General features: G+C 46.6%; 1 protein-coding gene and 1 long non-coding RNA gene across 6 annotated transcripts in view; one reads left to right on the top strand and one right to left on the bottom strand.

Moving 5' to 3' along the window:
• LOC121076153 overlaps window positions 1–268 on the bottom strand; it is a 52,303-nt gene extending 52,035 nt beyond the window's left edge. For 3 of the 4 annotated variants that reach the window (XR_005823359.1, XR_005823362.1, XR_005823361.1), the window contains exon 1: window positions 57–268. This is a non-coding gene — a long non-coding RNA (uncharacterized LOC121076153). The remainder of the gene's footprint in view (window positions 1–56) is intronic. The other variant, XR_005823360.1, reaches the window with a different exon arrangement.
• On the top strand, window positions 185–15,162 carry ANKDD1A (ankyrin repeat and death domain containing 1A). 2 transcript variants are annotated; one of them, XM_040570236.1, is made up of 15 exons: window positions 185–367; window positions 3,567–3,670; window positions 4,358–4,594; window positions 5,002–5,100; window positions 5,588–5,692; window positions 6,366–6,464; window positions 6,912–7,010; window positions 8,157–8,255; window positions 8,762–8,860; window positions 9,106–9,204; window positions 10,180–10,278; window positions 11,404–11,499; window positions 12,900–13,101; window positions 13,619–13,750; window positions 14,190–15,162. In XM_040570236.1, the coding sequence occupies exons 1-15, from the start codon at window positions 334–336 to the stop codon at window positions 14,249–14,251; spliced, it is 1,665 nt and encodes a 554-aa protein (XP_040426170.1). In that variant the 5' UTR covers window positions 185–333; the 3' UTR covers window positions 14,252–15,162. The 2 variants fall into 2 exon arrangements, with proteins under 2 accessions (XP_040426170.1, XP_040426171.1); XM_040570237.1 differs by having other exon boundaries at window positions 190–367; window positions 4,358–4,456.
• The last annotated feature ends 28 nt before the right edge of the window (window positions 15,163–15,190 follow it).

Genomic DNA, 15,190 nt, shown 5'->3' on the forward strand with positions numbered 1-15,190 from the left:
AATAAATAAATATAAATAAATAAAAAGCAAGGATTTAAGAAATGCTGCCTGCAGACCCAAGGCCCCCTTCCTCTCCCAGTCACGACGAAGCGAATCATTACCGGCCAGCTGGCCGCTCCGCTTTTCGGTGCATCCCCCAACCCACGGCGCGCGTGGAGAAGAGCCTTTATTGCATTTCATTTTCCTTTAAACACCGCTTAAAACAGGCGCTCTGCGGCGGCGTGGCCGCGGCACTCGGCCCGCCCGTCAGGCGGCGGGGCCCCGGCACTCGGCCCGCCCGGGAGGCGGCGGCCGCGGCGGTGGAGGGCGGCGAGGGGGCCGCGGGGCCGCGGCATGGGGGATGAGCTGGCCTCCGAGGCCGACACCCGTGAGTGGGGCCCCGGCGGGGCGGAGGCGGCAGCGCCGTGAGGCGGGGTGGGATCGGAGGCGGCAGCGGCGACACCGGCCTCCCCGGGCCCGCTGCCGCCCTCCGGGGGGCGGCTGTGGTGGGTGGGGGGCTCACGGGGGACCCTGCGGGTGCCCCTCACGGACCCGCCGCCCCCCGTCCCGGCGATGGTTTTAGGAACAAATTTAAGTCCAGCTCGAATTCCCCTCTGATATCCGCCCCCCCCCCCCGCCTCCCGGGAATGATATAAAGATTAATAAAATGTGCGGCTCCCTTCAGGAATAAGCTAGGTGGATGTGTAGGAATGGAGATTGCTTTTGCCCCCCAAGCGCCCCTCAGGTGCTGCAAACAATGCCAGCGCTCCCAGTTTGGTGTCTCGACCTCCGTTCGCCGGCTGTCCTGGGGTGTCTGTGTGTCCTGCAGCCTCTGCTGGAGCCCAGCAGGCAGTTTTAGCACGTTTCTGTGCATTCGTTTCTTCCCCTTTGCTGCCTTTTAAAATCTCTTACGTAATGAACTGCCTGTGAACTGGTGCAATGCACCGAGGAGAAATCATTTAAATTGTTTTCGGTGTTGTTTGGGATAAATGAATTCATATTCATTACCATAGGATATGAAATACCCCAAAATCCAAGCTCAAAAGAGCAAGAGAAACTGCTAAATACGTACCAAAATGTTTCTTATCGGTGGGTGCATGCCACGTTGAGGAGCGCACCTACCTTTATGGGGCTGATTTCCACAGTGTGGGTGCTAAGGAGGAAGCTCAGACCGTCAAGGTGTTTCCCATATGTCGCTGAAAACAAACAAATTTCAGCTTCTACACCCTTAGCGATGAAAGGTTTGTTACTGCATCGTGGCAGGTAGATGAAAGAATAAGTCAAGTGACGGTTCGGCTTCTCTTGGCAGGTCTGCTGGGGTTTTGTGTGCTCATAAAATACAGGAACACATTTCTGCCACCTGGAGAGATGTGGTATTTGCTTAACTGAGACCTAGAGTTTACTCTACAGAATGGAGATAAGCACATGGAAGTAGTGTACCAATTAATACCAACAGACATTGGTATTAATAATTTGCGTAAACTCCACATTTTCCCAGGTTTTCTCTCAAATGAAGTGTCCACGCAGTGTGGAAACGCAGTCCCATTAACATACCTGACCAGCTCAGAATATGCTCAATATGCTGTACAGAAAATCCTCTTCTTTTGCTACATAAATCAGTGTCCAAAACTACTGCCTTCAGTGAAGTGGCAGGTCCAGTGGTCTTGAGTGATCCTGTCTGGTATTAAGAGTTGTGTTATTTGTGTTTATCTTGGGAGATGGCTTTTTGTTTGAAAGTAAGAGAAACAGAAGTTGGAGCATGATGTTACACCTCTGCCACCCTAGGAGTCCAAAGTAGGGATGCCTTTTTTCTGTGACCTCCAGAGAGATGTGGGGTAGTGCTATTTAGACAGAAAGTCTCTTGTTTATCCCCTGAATGTGATGGGACAGGGACAATAAAATGTTTTGATGGCTTTTTATGGCTTGTGGTTAGTCTCTAGTTGATAACATTTTCTCAGTATTAATGGAGTGTTGTACCTGAATGTTTGCAGCCAAGTAGAATTAACAGAAGATGTTCACAAGTGGATTATGCATCAGATAATGCCAAGGCAGAGGCTTATCCTTATCTAGATCAGCAGTGAAGCAAGTGGAATTACGCGGATTTACACAGCTGAGAACCTGCCTGGCATCATTTGCCTTTCAGCATCCTCCGACTTCATCCATACAGATGAACTATCTGAGCAAAACCGTCCCTGCCTAGGCCAGCTCTTTGCATCTGCTGAGTCTTCTGGGGGTTGATTTTTGGTTAGGGCAGGCAGCCTGGTTGCTCCTGCAGTCATCGGGCTGTGGGAACCTGTGGAGAGCAGAGCTGCTTGAGGCTTGTTTTGCCTGAGCGTAAGCAGAACGAATTTGCTGATGCTCTGCGTTTGCAATGTGAATTTGGATTTGGTATTCAGTGCAGTACTCGTAGCTGTTCCCCTGTGAGGACCTTTTCACAGACAGGGACACCTTTTGTGTTACAGAGCAAAGGACAGAGGACAGTTGTGCTCACAGAGATTGACAATCCTGTAATGAATCAAGAAGTGCTTATAAAGGCAAGGTTTGAAAGTGAGGATGAGGTGTGTGTGGCAGCAGCAAAACAGTGTGATTGAAGAGTCATGTATAGACTTATGTTTGGCTTAAAACCTGAACAGATTTGGTTGACGCATGCATGTATTCTTCACCGGGGAGAAAACAAATGAAGGTTGCATTGATTCCCCACTGCACTCAAACTGCAGCCTGAGATCTGGAGAAGAATAGAAGGGAGCAGAGTATCTGTGCCAGCTCTCCAGCAGGATGTGACAGGCTGAGGGTCCTACTCAATCCCTTCTCTAAAGAATTCCCCAAAAGCGTTAGGGCAGAGACGGAGTCCAACAAAGACTGGCTTCAGCCTTGCCAAAAACCTTGAGAGCCTCCCTGTCAGGCCGCAGCAGGCCCAGAATCGCGTTGCTCTCATTTCTTGGCAGGAAGGTTTGTTCGATCAAGGAGAAGATTGCTGAGGCAAGGCCCAGCATGGAGAGTAAACACCCTTAAATTGCGCCTAGCTGTGCAGGACAAATACTGCCATTTGTGTAAATTATGTGCAAGAACTGCCACAGTCTATTAAGAGATGCAACACTAATCACAGCCAGACTAGAGGTTGTGTGCTGCTTGGCTGATTCGGCTCGCAAGGCAGCAGGACCACATGTAGGGGCGTCTTTGTAGAGCAGCAGGATGTAAAAGGAGGGGTGGAGGGAAGGGTCTGTGCCTTCTGCTTGAGTCCTCACACCAGCTCTGGGCCTTGGCGGATGACAGCCCTAAAGGATCAAAAGGTTTGGGGGCAGGAACAAATCCGTGCAAAAAGGAGACGCTGAATTAGAAGAGAAACTGGTAGAACGGGAAGAGCACTGATGTGGCACAGGGGCGCTCAGGGAAGGGGAGACAGTGGGAGAAGACGAATCCAGCAAGCGTGCTAGCACTAATAGGGCTGAGTTTCTTGCTGGATGAGTATTTCTGCAGTCTGCCTTCCTTGAAGCCACTAGGGCTGGTGAGCTGAAGGGGAGGTTTGTTGGGGCATGCTGCTCCGTCCCTGCTCTGTTTCAGTGCCAGCTCTTCTGTCTCTGCTGCAGTGCTTCATTCAGAGAAGGAGTTCCACGATGCAGCGAAGCGCAATGACACGGCCAGGATGGAGGAGCTCATCAAGAGAGGGGTCGACATCAAAGCCAAAAACAACGTGAGTCCTAGGTTTTCCCGCCTCCAAGCTGCAGGAAGCGCTGAGGGTGTATTTCAGAACTGCAGCTCCAAAACACTACCCTCCTCAGTAGCTGCTCAATCAGCCAAAGCTTTAAAATACACTTCCCAGTGCCAAATAGGGCCTGTGGCAACTGGGCAGCTTCACAACACTCTGAAACTCAGAGCTTTGGCATCTGGGCCAGACTGGGAAGTTGGGAGCACTGAGGAAGGATAATAATCTATGGTTCCTGCTGGAACCAGTGTGCCAGATACACGTGGCTGCAGCGACTGGCTTCGATTTGTCTGTCTCTGTATGCTGAGGCTGTGGGACTGATTAGTTCCTGGTGCAGGTCTCCCGGTGTTCAACACCGGGAGATGGGGATCCGTAGGATCAGTAGGTCCCTGGAAATACGGGTTTGCACCAATCCATCCATCCATGGGCAACGATACTTCACACTCCTGTGCTGTCACTGCAGTCCCTAACTGCAGTTTCTGAGCAGAAGGTGACTAGCAGAGGTCACTGCCTGATAGCAGAGCCAGAAGAGAGAGGGCTATGGCCAAAGAAAACCCTGTATAGTGCGGGGAATTCTGGCTCCCCGGATGGCAGAATTGGGTTTTCAGGGAGGATGGTGGATACACACGCATTGTGCATACATCAGCCGTGCCTCTCTCCTTCCTTCTCTTCCAGACAGACCGAACTGCCCTGCACTGGGCAGCGGGAGCAGGGAACGTGGACGCTGTGCGACTGCTCCTGGACCACGACGTGCCGGTGGATGACGAAGACAGTGTAGGAAGGCGAATCTCCCTTGCCTGTTCTGCAAATGTGTTCTGTGCTGGGGGAGTGCTGAGGACTGGGTGCTGGGTCCTGAGTGGGTGGCACAAGGCACCGCGGTACTCGGGAAGCTGTGGCCTCCCTGCGAAGAAGGTGCAGTGACTTTTTGGAGCGAGCCTGGTTTTAGGGTGCCTCTGTACGTTGTCTTTTGGCCTTTTCCCTGCCTGCACAGTGACCAGGAAATAGTCAAGGAGAATGTGGGGCTTTATGTGTAGCACAGGGGTGCTTGGCTTCTTCTGGTCATGTTGGTGGGGCTTGTAGGAAGACCACGACAGCCTGCAAGTTCTCTCTTGCCATTGACTAGGAAGTGGCAATTAAGAGGCAGGTCTCTGCTGCTGAGACCATCGTTGGCAGAAATGATAGTAATTGGAGAAACGGGGGGCTAAAAAAAGAGAGAGAAATAAAGATATTTGGGAAGCTTCATGAGCAGCTTCCCTCCAGGGTGAGGATGGTGGTGGTCTGCAGTTTAGTTATCAGTATTTCTCTTCTCTGCTGCCCAGTTTGGAATGAATGCCCTTCTCCTGTCTGCATGGTTCGGCCACCTCCGCGTCCTGCATATCCTCGTCAATGCTGGGGCAAAGATTAACTGTGTCAATAAGGTGAGACAGTCCCTGTACCTGGGTTCATCATGCAGAGACAGAGAGAGGTTTACCTATCAGCTAAAGTAATCGTGTGTGACAGCATCTGCTGTGGGGGCTGCCATCTGCACTTCTGCCTGTAGGGTGACCTTGGGCGAGATCATCTTCACCTCCAATCCTAGACTTATTCCTGAAACAGTTGTAATAATTGTAGCTACAGGGATGTACAAGGCTTCCTCAGCTCACATTTCTGCAGTGCTGCCATGGAAGGTGTTAGAGAACTGGCAAATATGTTTAGGAAATCAGCAGTCAGTGCATTTTAAAATAAACCTTGGTTGAGAAGAGGAGCATTAATTCAGTCATAACGTACTGTCTGCAGCACAAACTAGTTTAGCCCTGGAGGTGCAGGGAGACATCACATGGATCTTTGCCAACCAGAATAGGTTGTGAAGAGCCTGTCCTGCAGCCTTTGGCTTGCTAAACAAACTGGCCTTTATCTCCTCTCCAGAACGGCAGGAGCCTCCTGCACTGTGCAGCTCAGAGGGGACACATCCGGGTGATGGAGTTCATCATGGAGGACCTGGAGGACGTGCATGTGGATAAGACAGACAAGGTGGGAAGGCTCTTCACTTGTTTATTTCACTAGATCTCATCTTGCTTTGCCGAGCTGAGCAGGAATGTTGCCCTTTCTTATAACCAAGGGTAACCCTCTCCCAGCATGTTCCAGCATTGGCTGATCTGTTCCTGAAGACAACGTAGGAACACACAGGAGCTGGCACGCGCTATTTTCTGCTCCCTGGCCCTCGTGGTTCCTAGAATGATCCCCATTCTGATGCTTGGGGGCTAAATGAAGCAACACAAGATCTGCCTTTCCGCAGCAGTGGTTCCGACTCACTTGGTAACTGGAGTCTCAGATACTAATTATCTTTTTTTTTATCCTTGGTTGCTATTAGTAAACTTTTAATCATCCTCTATTTATGTGAAATAAACACTGAAAAGATCTCCTTTCCCGTGTTTTGTTAGAGTGCTTGGAGTTGTTAGCACCAGTGGGTAGTTCTGTTCAGCTTACTTTGTTAGGTTTGCCTGAAGTAAATCAGAATGAAAGTTAACTGCAGAATAAGAGGTAACTATATTTGAAGTGTAGCACTTTTCCCCTCAGTGGACACTAACTGTGCTGAGCAACTGGGATATTGCCCAAGGCAATACTATACTGCTTGCAGCAGATGATGTGATCTTGTGCTTTCTGGACTTGCTCGGACTGTATTTCTTTCTCTTTCTTTTCAAAGATGGACAAGACAGCATTTCACCTGGCTGCAGAGTACGGGCAGCTGGAAGTGGTGGAGTTCCTGATTCACCAGGGTTGTTCTCACAATGCTAAAGACGAGGTATGAGCATAGAACCACACACAATGAAATATAAATTCCAAGGATCAGAGGATGTGAGAGTCAGGCATGGGATACCAAACGAGGCCAGTGCAAGCAGGTTGTCAGTGGTTGTACCTGGTTGTGGTATGTCAGGGCTTTTCTTCCACATCCACCTGCAACCCATTTGCTCCTCGGTCCGTGTTGGATTTCTCTCCAGGACTTTTCAGACAGATAAAGAGCCAGCCAGGTGGGCCATGCTTGGATTTAAGGTAGCTGGGTTTCTTGCCTGCCTGGTGCTCCTATTACAGGACTGTTTCAGACTATTACTACTGGTGACAACCTAGTCTTCAGTCACCCTGGGTGCACTCTGTGCAAAACTGTGTTGTATGAACACTCAGTCCAGTGATACACATCTATGTATGAAATATATATATTTATATATATGTAAGAAGTGGTGTTTGCTTTCAGGAAAAGAATACAGCATTGCATTTAGCTGCTAAAAACGGACATCTCTCAGTGCTGCAGAAGATTGTAGGTATCGGGGTGGACCTTGATGAAAAGAATTTAGTAAGTACATTTAAACGAACTGAGAATCACATCAATATTGCTCTTTCTCTCTCTAGAAAAACTCTCCTGCCATAGTCACCAGGCTAAATGATCAGTACTGAGGTTTAGAAGGTAGCTGATTTTATCTAAAATGTATGTTTGTAAATTGAGGTTACACTTGCAGAGTATCAGCGAAAAGCAACATCCTTCTTGGACCAATATCCGATTCTAAAGTGTCTCATTTTCTTCTTACTGTACCTGCAGACCTACCTTATCACTCTATTATCTCAGTTTTTCTCCCTGACCCTTGTACATTCAAGTGCCTAAATGGTTATTGAGTGTGTTTTAAACTAAACTTCAGTGTGCTTTATAGTATTGACTTAGCCGCTGAACATATGGTCCTTCTGTTTGAGATCTCTCTTTGATAGATACGCTTTAAAAAATTCTGTGGCTAGAACACACTTAATGACTTAGATAGCAAATAATGGCTTAGTAAAGCTAGTATTTATTCCACAGCACACTCCCAATTAAGTTTATCAGCAATTTTTTTTTAGTCTTATTTGGTTACAGTCCTTGCAAAGTATGTTTGATTGTCACTAAGGTCTGGAAGAAAAAGGAAACTACCTACTTTGGTAACTGGTAGTATTTGTCACCCCCAGAATAGCTGCCCTCTGTATAAGAGTAACAATAAAACCAGATGAATTCACGTGGGAATTCTGCTGGTTTCTGTTTTCTTGTAAAGAAATGAGCTCCCTCAGCAGGGAGAAGCAGTGGTTGAGAGCTAGGGGTTTCCAGTTCTGCATTTGTCTGTCTCTGAGATGCTCTGGGAAAATGGTTTGTCTTCGGTGCCCATGTGAAATCATTTTTCATTTGTTAATGGGCTGAAGGGAAGAAAAGGTGTTGAACATGTCTGTCTTGTGGCAATGAGCCAGCTGTTTCCAGTGGCATAAGGACAGAGCAGTCCTCTGACACGTCGGTGACAGATAATTGTGTCTGTTGTTTTCCCGACTGTCAGTTGGATATCCCTGGCCCTCAGTGTTGGTATTTTAACATGTTGTGGGTTCAGAAGATGGGGTAGAGGCTTGCTGGTTCTTCTCCTTTATCTTGCCCTTACCTACAGAAGAGCTGTGACTCCTTTTTTGCCTCTCTCATCCTGCCTTGTTGCAGGAAGGACTTACAGCTTTGCACCTGGCTGCTGAGGGTGGGCACAGTGACTGCGTGAAGCTGCTCTTGGAAGTAGGTGCCGATGTCAATGCCCAAACCCAGGTGAGCTCTGTGGAGGTGACTCCTTTTCCAGACGGTTTCTCTAGCGTGGCCACAGCACCTGCAGTGCCTGTGCAGCCGTGTGGGTGCAGCCAGCAGCTTGTGCACCGTTAGCTTCAAGCTTTTAATCACTTAAGTCCCCAGCAAGAGCCTTGTGGTCCCAGCGCTAGTCCCACTCTGTAGATTCCTTTCCACTCTTGATGCCACCATGACAGGGCACTTGTAGAAATGTCTTAGATTTGGGAAAATCTAAATTTCCTAGCTTAGGAAAATTGTAGCTGGCAGAAATAGAGCAGGGAGTGCAGAGGAAAACCCACACAGCTTTGTATGAGGAGGTGGGTGAAGCTGCCCTGGGATCAGGGAGCTGTGGAGACGACCTCTATAAATTTGCCAGTTCTGGGGCATGGGGCTGGTGCAGGAGGGAAGGCGGGATATCTCTGGACAGTCTGTAACAACTGCAGCTTCTGAGAAGAAGCCCTAATATTTGTCTCTTCTGATATGCCTCTCAGAAGGAAATGAACTGCCTTCATTATGCAGCGCTGCACGGCTACGTGGAGATAGCCAGGATCCTCTTGGATGCAGGAGCCCACAGAGATGCTGTCAACCACGTAAGTCCCACTCCTTGCTCTCATCACTTCCTAATAGGCAAAGCCAGTTGGTGGAGTTTTACAAGAGCACAAACCAACTCTGCGAGGACCAGTGCTGCTGTGGGGTCTGTGCTTATGGGGAAATATCCCTAGTTCCCCCTGAGTCCAGGCGTGCAGCTGTCTTACTGTGGACAGTGTAGGCACAGCACAGTCTTTTTGATGCCATGAGGTGAGCTCTTCCTAAGCACAGCATCTTCTTTCCACAGCAAAACGCGTCAGCGACCCACATTGCAGTGCTGCAGAACTTCCCAGCAATGGTGAAACTCTTCATCGATGCGGAGTGTGACCTTGACATTCCAGATAATGTAAGCCTGCAGCTCCTGCTCTTTTGTCTTTGAAACGTGAATCCATTTTGTGGAGGATTTGATCACCTTGGGGACAGGATTAAAGAGGAGTGCTTTAAAATGGGGAGAAGCTGGGAGCACAACTGAGGAAACATGAAGCCAGCGAAATGATTCTGAGTGTTGCAGTGAGGTCATCACTTGATAACGCTCAACACACGGGCTGTGCCATGTCCCTGGGCCCTGTGTACAGAGACATTGCATAGTCAGACTCTCTCCTCCCTGCTGGAACCAGATGGGAGAAATTTCAGGCCAAAAGATACTCTGCAAAATGTTTGGGGGACTGAGAATGGGAAGCAAGCCCTGGAGGTAGCTGGTTGTTTTGCCAGATTATAATTCTTTGAATGAGGGGCTTTGTTAACAAATTTGAAGCTTGTTTGTAATGTTTTGGTTAATATTCTTTTTCTTTTTTTTTGTGGTGATGTTCTCTCTTCATGCCACCATAAAATTGCCACGTATTGTGTTTGATTTTAATTTTTTCCATGAAACAATCCCAAACTGTGTACAGATTACAATGCATCCAAATTAAACAGGCCCCGTGTCCCCAGAACAAAGAATTGGCACAGATCCTTTCTTCCCCTTGGCCAAGCTATCTGCCTACAGAAAATGTTTAAATAACAGGAAATAATATATTCCTGTAAGTGACCTCAGGGATCTTTATGGAACCAAAGAGTTTCCTTCTTCAGACCGAAGTGTTATCAGAGAGGCCTCTCAGTGCTGGTGCTAGCGCAGGGACAAACCAGTTCTGCTCAGCCCGAGGAACCCAGCTCCACTTCAACGTTGGAGTGTGTTTGGCCCTCAGCTGAAAAAGGGAAGGAGGGGAATGAGGCAGAGCTGACTGTGTTCTTCCAAAGCTTCCTTCTGGTATTGTTTTGTTCGATCCTTCCAGCCTCACACTTGTTCCCCCTGAAATTTGGTCCTTTCACCCTCCTTCTGCAGAGGCAGCAGACTTCGCTCCACATCGCTGCAGAGCACGGCAGGCAGGACATTGCCGAGATGATTCTCATTGCAGGAGTCAATCTGAAGCTGACAGACAAGGTAATTGTCTCTGTGGGTTGAACGGATTCCACAGGGGTATGGGGGGAAAATAGGGATGGTCTTTACCGTTGTTTTTCCTAATTTTCAAGAACGGCTAGTGATAATGTTAAAATCTGGGAATTTCCATGTCTTGAAACACTACGGAGTAGGTTATTTTGACGTGTTTTCCAGTAAGGAGGTGACTGGTTCTTAGGAAGACAGAAAACAGTTCACACAACGAGCAAACTTTTTTCCCAAAGTTGCTCCAGTTCCTGCAACTTCTGCTTTTGCTATTGTGTACAATAGTATCAAAGATATTATGGAGTAATGACAAATAATATACCTCAGGGATCACAGTGCATGTTTTAATAGGTAAAAAGTATCTGGATAGTATAGATCTGGCACCAGTGTCCAGGGTTTCTGTCCCTGAAATAAGAAAAAGGAACTCTAGAGGAATCACGCATGCTGTGTGCAGCCCGAAAGCCCCATATGTGCCTGGAAAATGTTGAAGTGGGCTTGGGCAGAGATTAACGTAGCGTCTGCCATTTGCACCTGGGTTAAAGCACATGCAGCCTCAAATATTAATACATATCCATCAGTTTGTCCAAAATTGTGTTCATGTAAGGAGTGTAGTTACATTTTCACGGTCCCATCAGCTTCTCCTAGGAGACCATTTCTAATCATGCATATGTGGATCCTATAAAGTTAATGAGGCTGCATAAATCACTTCAGCTTCACGTGTCAGCAAAACTGCTGTGCAAAAGGCTATAAAAGGCCTTGGATTGCAGCGCTGCGCTGGTCCTTTCAAGATCCCACATTCCTGGGTGCCTGAAAGCACACTGCAATCCCCCTGTGGGTTACAGGATGTGTTCCCAGCCACTGCTGCCAATCTGACAGCCCCCATGGCAGCAGAGGAGATGCTGCAGAGCCTGGAAAATGACTCTGTGTCCTGCACACAGCAGCTTGAAGCTAACTCACATCTGAGACAGTGTTTGCAGGTGGAGAATAGAGGTCCTTCATTGCAGCTAGGTACATTGCTCAATGGGCTGTGCTGCCTGCTGTTAAAGACTGCCAGGTGGGCATGGAGATTGAACCTCCTGAGTGTGCAAGGTCTTTTCCAGCTCATCTTTCCCCTTCTAATTGCAGCAAGGAAAAACATCTTTGGATGTCGCTGCCCGAGGCAATCACATCAACGTGGCAGACATGATTATCAAAGCCGATCGGTTTTACAAATGGGAAAAGGTGAGCAGTGTATACCACCATCTCCTTTGTTTACAGGGTAGATGTAGCTTGTCCTCTCCACTGAGATTCCACGTTACCAACTGCAAGAGGACATCCTGTGACAGCCTGACCTCAACTTTCATTTTAGATAAACAAAAGCCCTCATCCTGTCAACTGCAGCTACTTAAGACTTTCCTTATTTTTTCAAAAAAGCCTCCGCTGTTAAAAGCCTCAGGCTGTGCTGAAGGGAACAGGGATTTTCAAAGATTCTTTGGCAGTTGTTCCAAAAGCCCTGTAGAAGGGGGTGTGGCATCATTATTTCTTTTTTCCAGGAGGAGAAACTGAAGCACTAAGCAGGGAAATGCTTGGTCTGAGGTCACCAAGCGCGACCTTGGGAGTTTCAGCAGTGGCAGGGAGGCAGTTCACCTCTTATCTCTTGCGAGCTGAGCGATCGCTTCTTGTTGGAGTCAACCAACTTCCTTCTCAAACTTCCCCCCACCTGGGGCTGTTCCTCCTGTGTTTCCCTGTGTGGCACAGCAGCATCTCCAGCGCGTAGGGTGCAGCTGCTCATCTGCCTTAACCCCCTAACTGAAACCCTACCTACTCCAAGCCTGTGTCCAACACTGTCTGAGCAGAGGGCACAACACAAGCACAGCCAAACACCTCATTCCTTGTGTTTATAGGACTTTGTGCATCCTCCGATACCAGGAAGGACAATACTGTAGAGGGTAAGGAAAGGAAGGTGGCACAGGCCCAGCTTCAGAAGTAATGCTGTGTATCAGGGCCTTGCACGGGTTTCCCAGACAGCCCTAGGCAAAGCCATTTAGCCTGTTTGCAGTCTGGCATGTAAAGGAGGTGAGCGTGTGCCTGCCTTCCAGTTGGAGCAGGGAAGTTTAATTAAATGATTCTGCATACAAGTCCCTGATAAAAGGCACTGTAGAAATGCAAATTGTGATTCGAATGGGCTTCCACAGCAAAGCTGCTATTAACAGATTTGTTAACACACATGATTAGAGTGAAAAAGGCAATCGAAGAAATGTTTCACACCGGAATGAACTCTCAGCGACCTGCAGAGCTGAGGATGTGGGAGACAGCATAATGACAGGTACATAGGAGGTCTCATTAATACCAGGAGGGCACGTGCAGGTCTCAGTCCAGGAAGCACGATGGGCTGATTATCAGTAACGCTAACACAACAGAGCATTACTGTCCCAGCTGCACTGAGATCATCAGCCAAGGAAACAAGGCAGACCTACTGCAGATTAACATGAGAACGAGATGCAGTTTATCTCCTCGCTGCCAGCAGGAAAACTCAATTACAGCCTAAAAGCAGCAGGACACTCCAAGTTGAATCTTCTCACACAAAAGACCGTGATAAGAATTCTGCAATATCTCACACTGAAACTGTTCTGGCTTTGCAGGACAACCTGAACGGTGACTCTGACTCCTGGGTGGCAAAGCACTTGACCTTTAAGCAAGACCACAGGGTGGAAACACAGCACATTCGCTCAGTAATGTGGAGATTAGCAACTAAATACCTCAAACCTGGTGAATGGAAGAAGCTGGCACATTTCTGGAAATTCACTGATGCACACATTAGAGCCATTGAGCAACAATGGACAGGTATAAAACATTACCCAGGTATTTTCCATACTTCACTTGGACAGTGTCTCTAGGACATAAGCCTGCAGTACTAGCAAAGCATGAAGAAAACCACCTTGCTGTTATCTTTTTTCCTTTAGGGAGCTGAACCAAGGCAGCAGCAGAATCCCCTTTAGAACTTCATGGATACTTCAGCAGGTTCAGAGTTTTGGAAACAGATCACTGCTGGTGATCTGTTGGTCACCACAGGGAATCCTGTAGTTTGCACAATGCAAGCAAGGAACTATGCTCTGAAGGTGGAAATTCTGTATTGACATAAAAGGCTGTCTGACAAGCCCAAATTCATCCATTTCCCACTCCATCAAGTTTAATATTAATCTACCAATCAGACCACCACCAGGAATTAAGACAGAATGTACTTCAGAGCTTCATGGTAAAATCCAAAGCGTAGGGGTGCCCAAACTCAGCAACTCAGAAATCATCTCTAGAACTATGGGCTGTGAAGTGCAGGATTTAATTTGTGGCTTCATCTTGCCAGGTACTAAGAGCTACAGAGAGCATGGCCACAGGATGTTACTTATCTGGCTTCACGGTGTGATCACAGCAGGAGAAAATCCAATCAAGGGATTGTATGAAGGTCTTGTGGGCATTGGAAGAAGAGATTTGGCTGGTACTGCTTTTGTCTTCCTTTGAATAGTACGCGCTAAGCACTAGCTGAATCCTGTTGTTTTACAACATATAGAAAAAAACTTCAGTGAACCCCATTCACATGAGCTCCAAGGTACTCTGCCCTGTCCCACCCCCTTACTACCACTCCATACATCATTTATCTTTTTTTTTTGATAAATTAACACATCCTTCCATAGCTTTATGCCTTCTGTGCAGCAGGATGCTTACTCAGAGACGAATAACCATTAAACAGATCAAAGCGTTATCCTTTAGTAAACCTACAGCACCACTGAATGGTGTTACAAGATATAACAAGAGACAAGATTTATATATATATATATATATATATATATATATATATATATATATATAAAAAAAAACAAGATGTGTAAGATATACCCCACCCCTTAAAACTGAGAATGTTCTCTTCTCTTTTACAGAAAGCATTCGGAAAAAAGCAAATGCAGACTCTGCTTCTCCACGGAAGTGCACAGCCATGTAAAACTGAGGGGTACTAGTGGTTCCTTAACTGATGTGTCATCGGTTGTCTTAAGAGCTACAAGAGAAACACTTGCTCTGTTACTTACCAGAAGGCAGCTGTAACCTAAGGGCTTCTTGTCATAAAAAGCTGGTGTCATTGCTGCTTCCTTCTTGGTCTGAAACTACAAGGATATCAGCAAACAGTAGCAGTCTAAAATGCCTCTTTAAAAAGAAGTGAGATTGTATTGGCTCTTCTCTACATTCTGATACTGTAATAAAAGCTAAGTCTCACTTGCCATAATGTGACTGAGTATCAGGATATACTACAAGATTTTATTGTAATTTTATTGTAACTTGTTTGCAGTGTATTTTTGTATATGAATTTTTAACTGTCAATTTTATAAGCTTTTGTTTACAGGAATGTTCTCCACATACCTTTTTTTGCCTAGCACGTGTATCTTAGGTGTTTTTTTTTTTTTTTTTAAAAACTTTCCTCTTAGCTTGGAAGTTGGATCAGAAAAGTCAAGGCAACTATTTGATCCTTAAGGACTGTGATCTTTAAAGAGAAGAACATTAATGTATATCACTGTAATATTTATAAATCAAGTGAGTAATTTCTTTAATCCATAGGTTACCACTTGAAAATCTCCTTTACCTTAGAACATAAATAGCTCCACTTAGGTAAGAGTGAGAGATAGAAGAGCGAACTTGTTAAGACTACCGGAAGGCTGATACTCTTGTCCACAGCACTGCAGCGTGGATTTTACTGTTTCAACTCAAAGAAGATATCATTGATTATTTTACACAGCCTATGATAAGGACATACAATTTTCATAAACACCAATTTGTCTTTTAAGTTTTTGTATTTTTAGTGTTTCAAGGGAAAAATAACATCTGTATTTCAATAAATCAAAATTCTAACGTTAAATTTGCACATTGTGTCTTAAGTCTTTATTAAAAA

Source organism: Cygnus olor, chromosome 11, assembly GCF_009769625.2.
Source record: "Cygnus olor isolate bCygOlo1 chromosome 11, bCygOlo1.pri.v2, whole genome shotgun sequence".
Lineage (NCBI taxonomy): Eukaryota > Metazoa > Chordata > Aves > Anseriformes > Anatidae > Cygnus > Cygnus olor.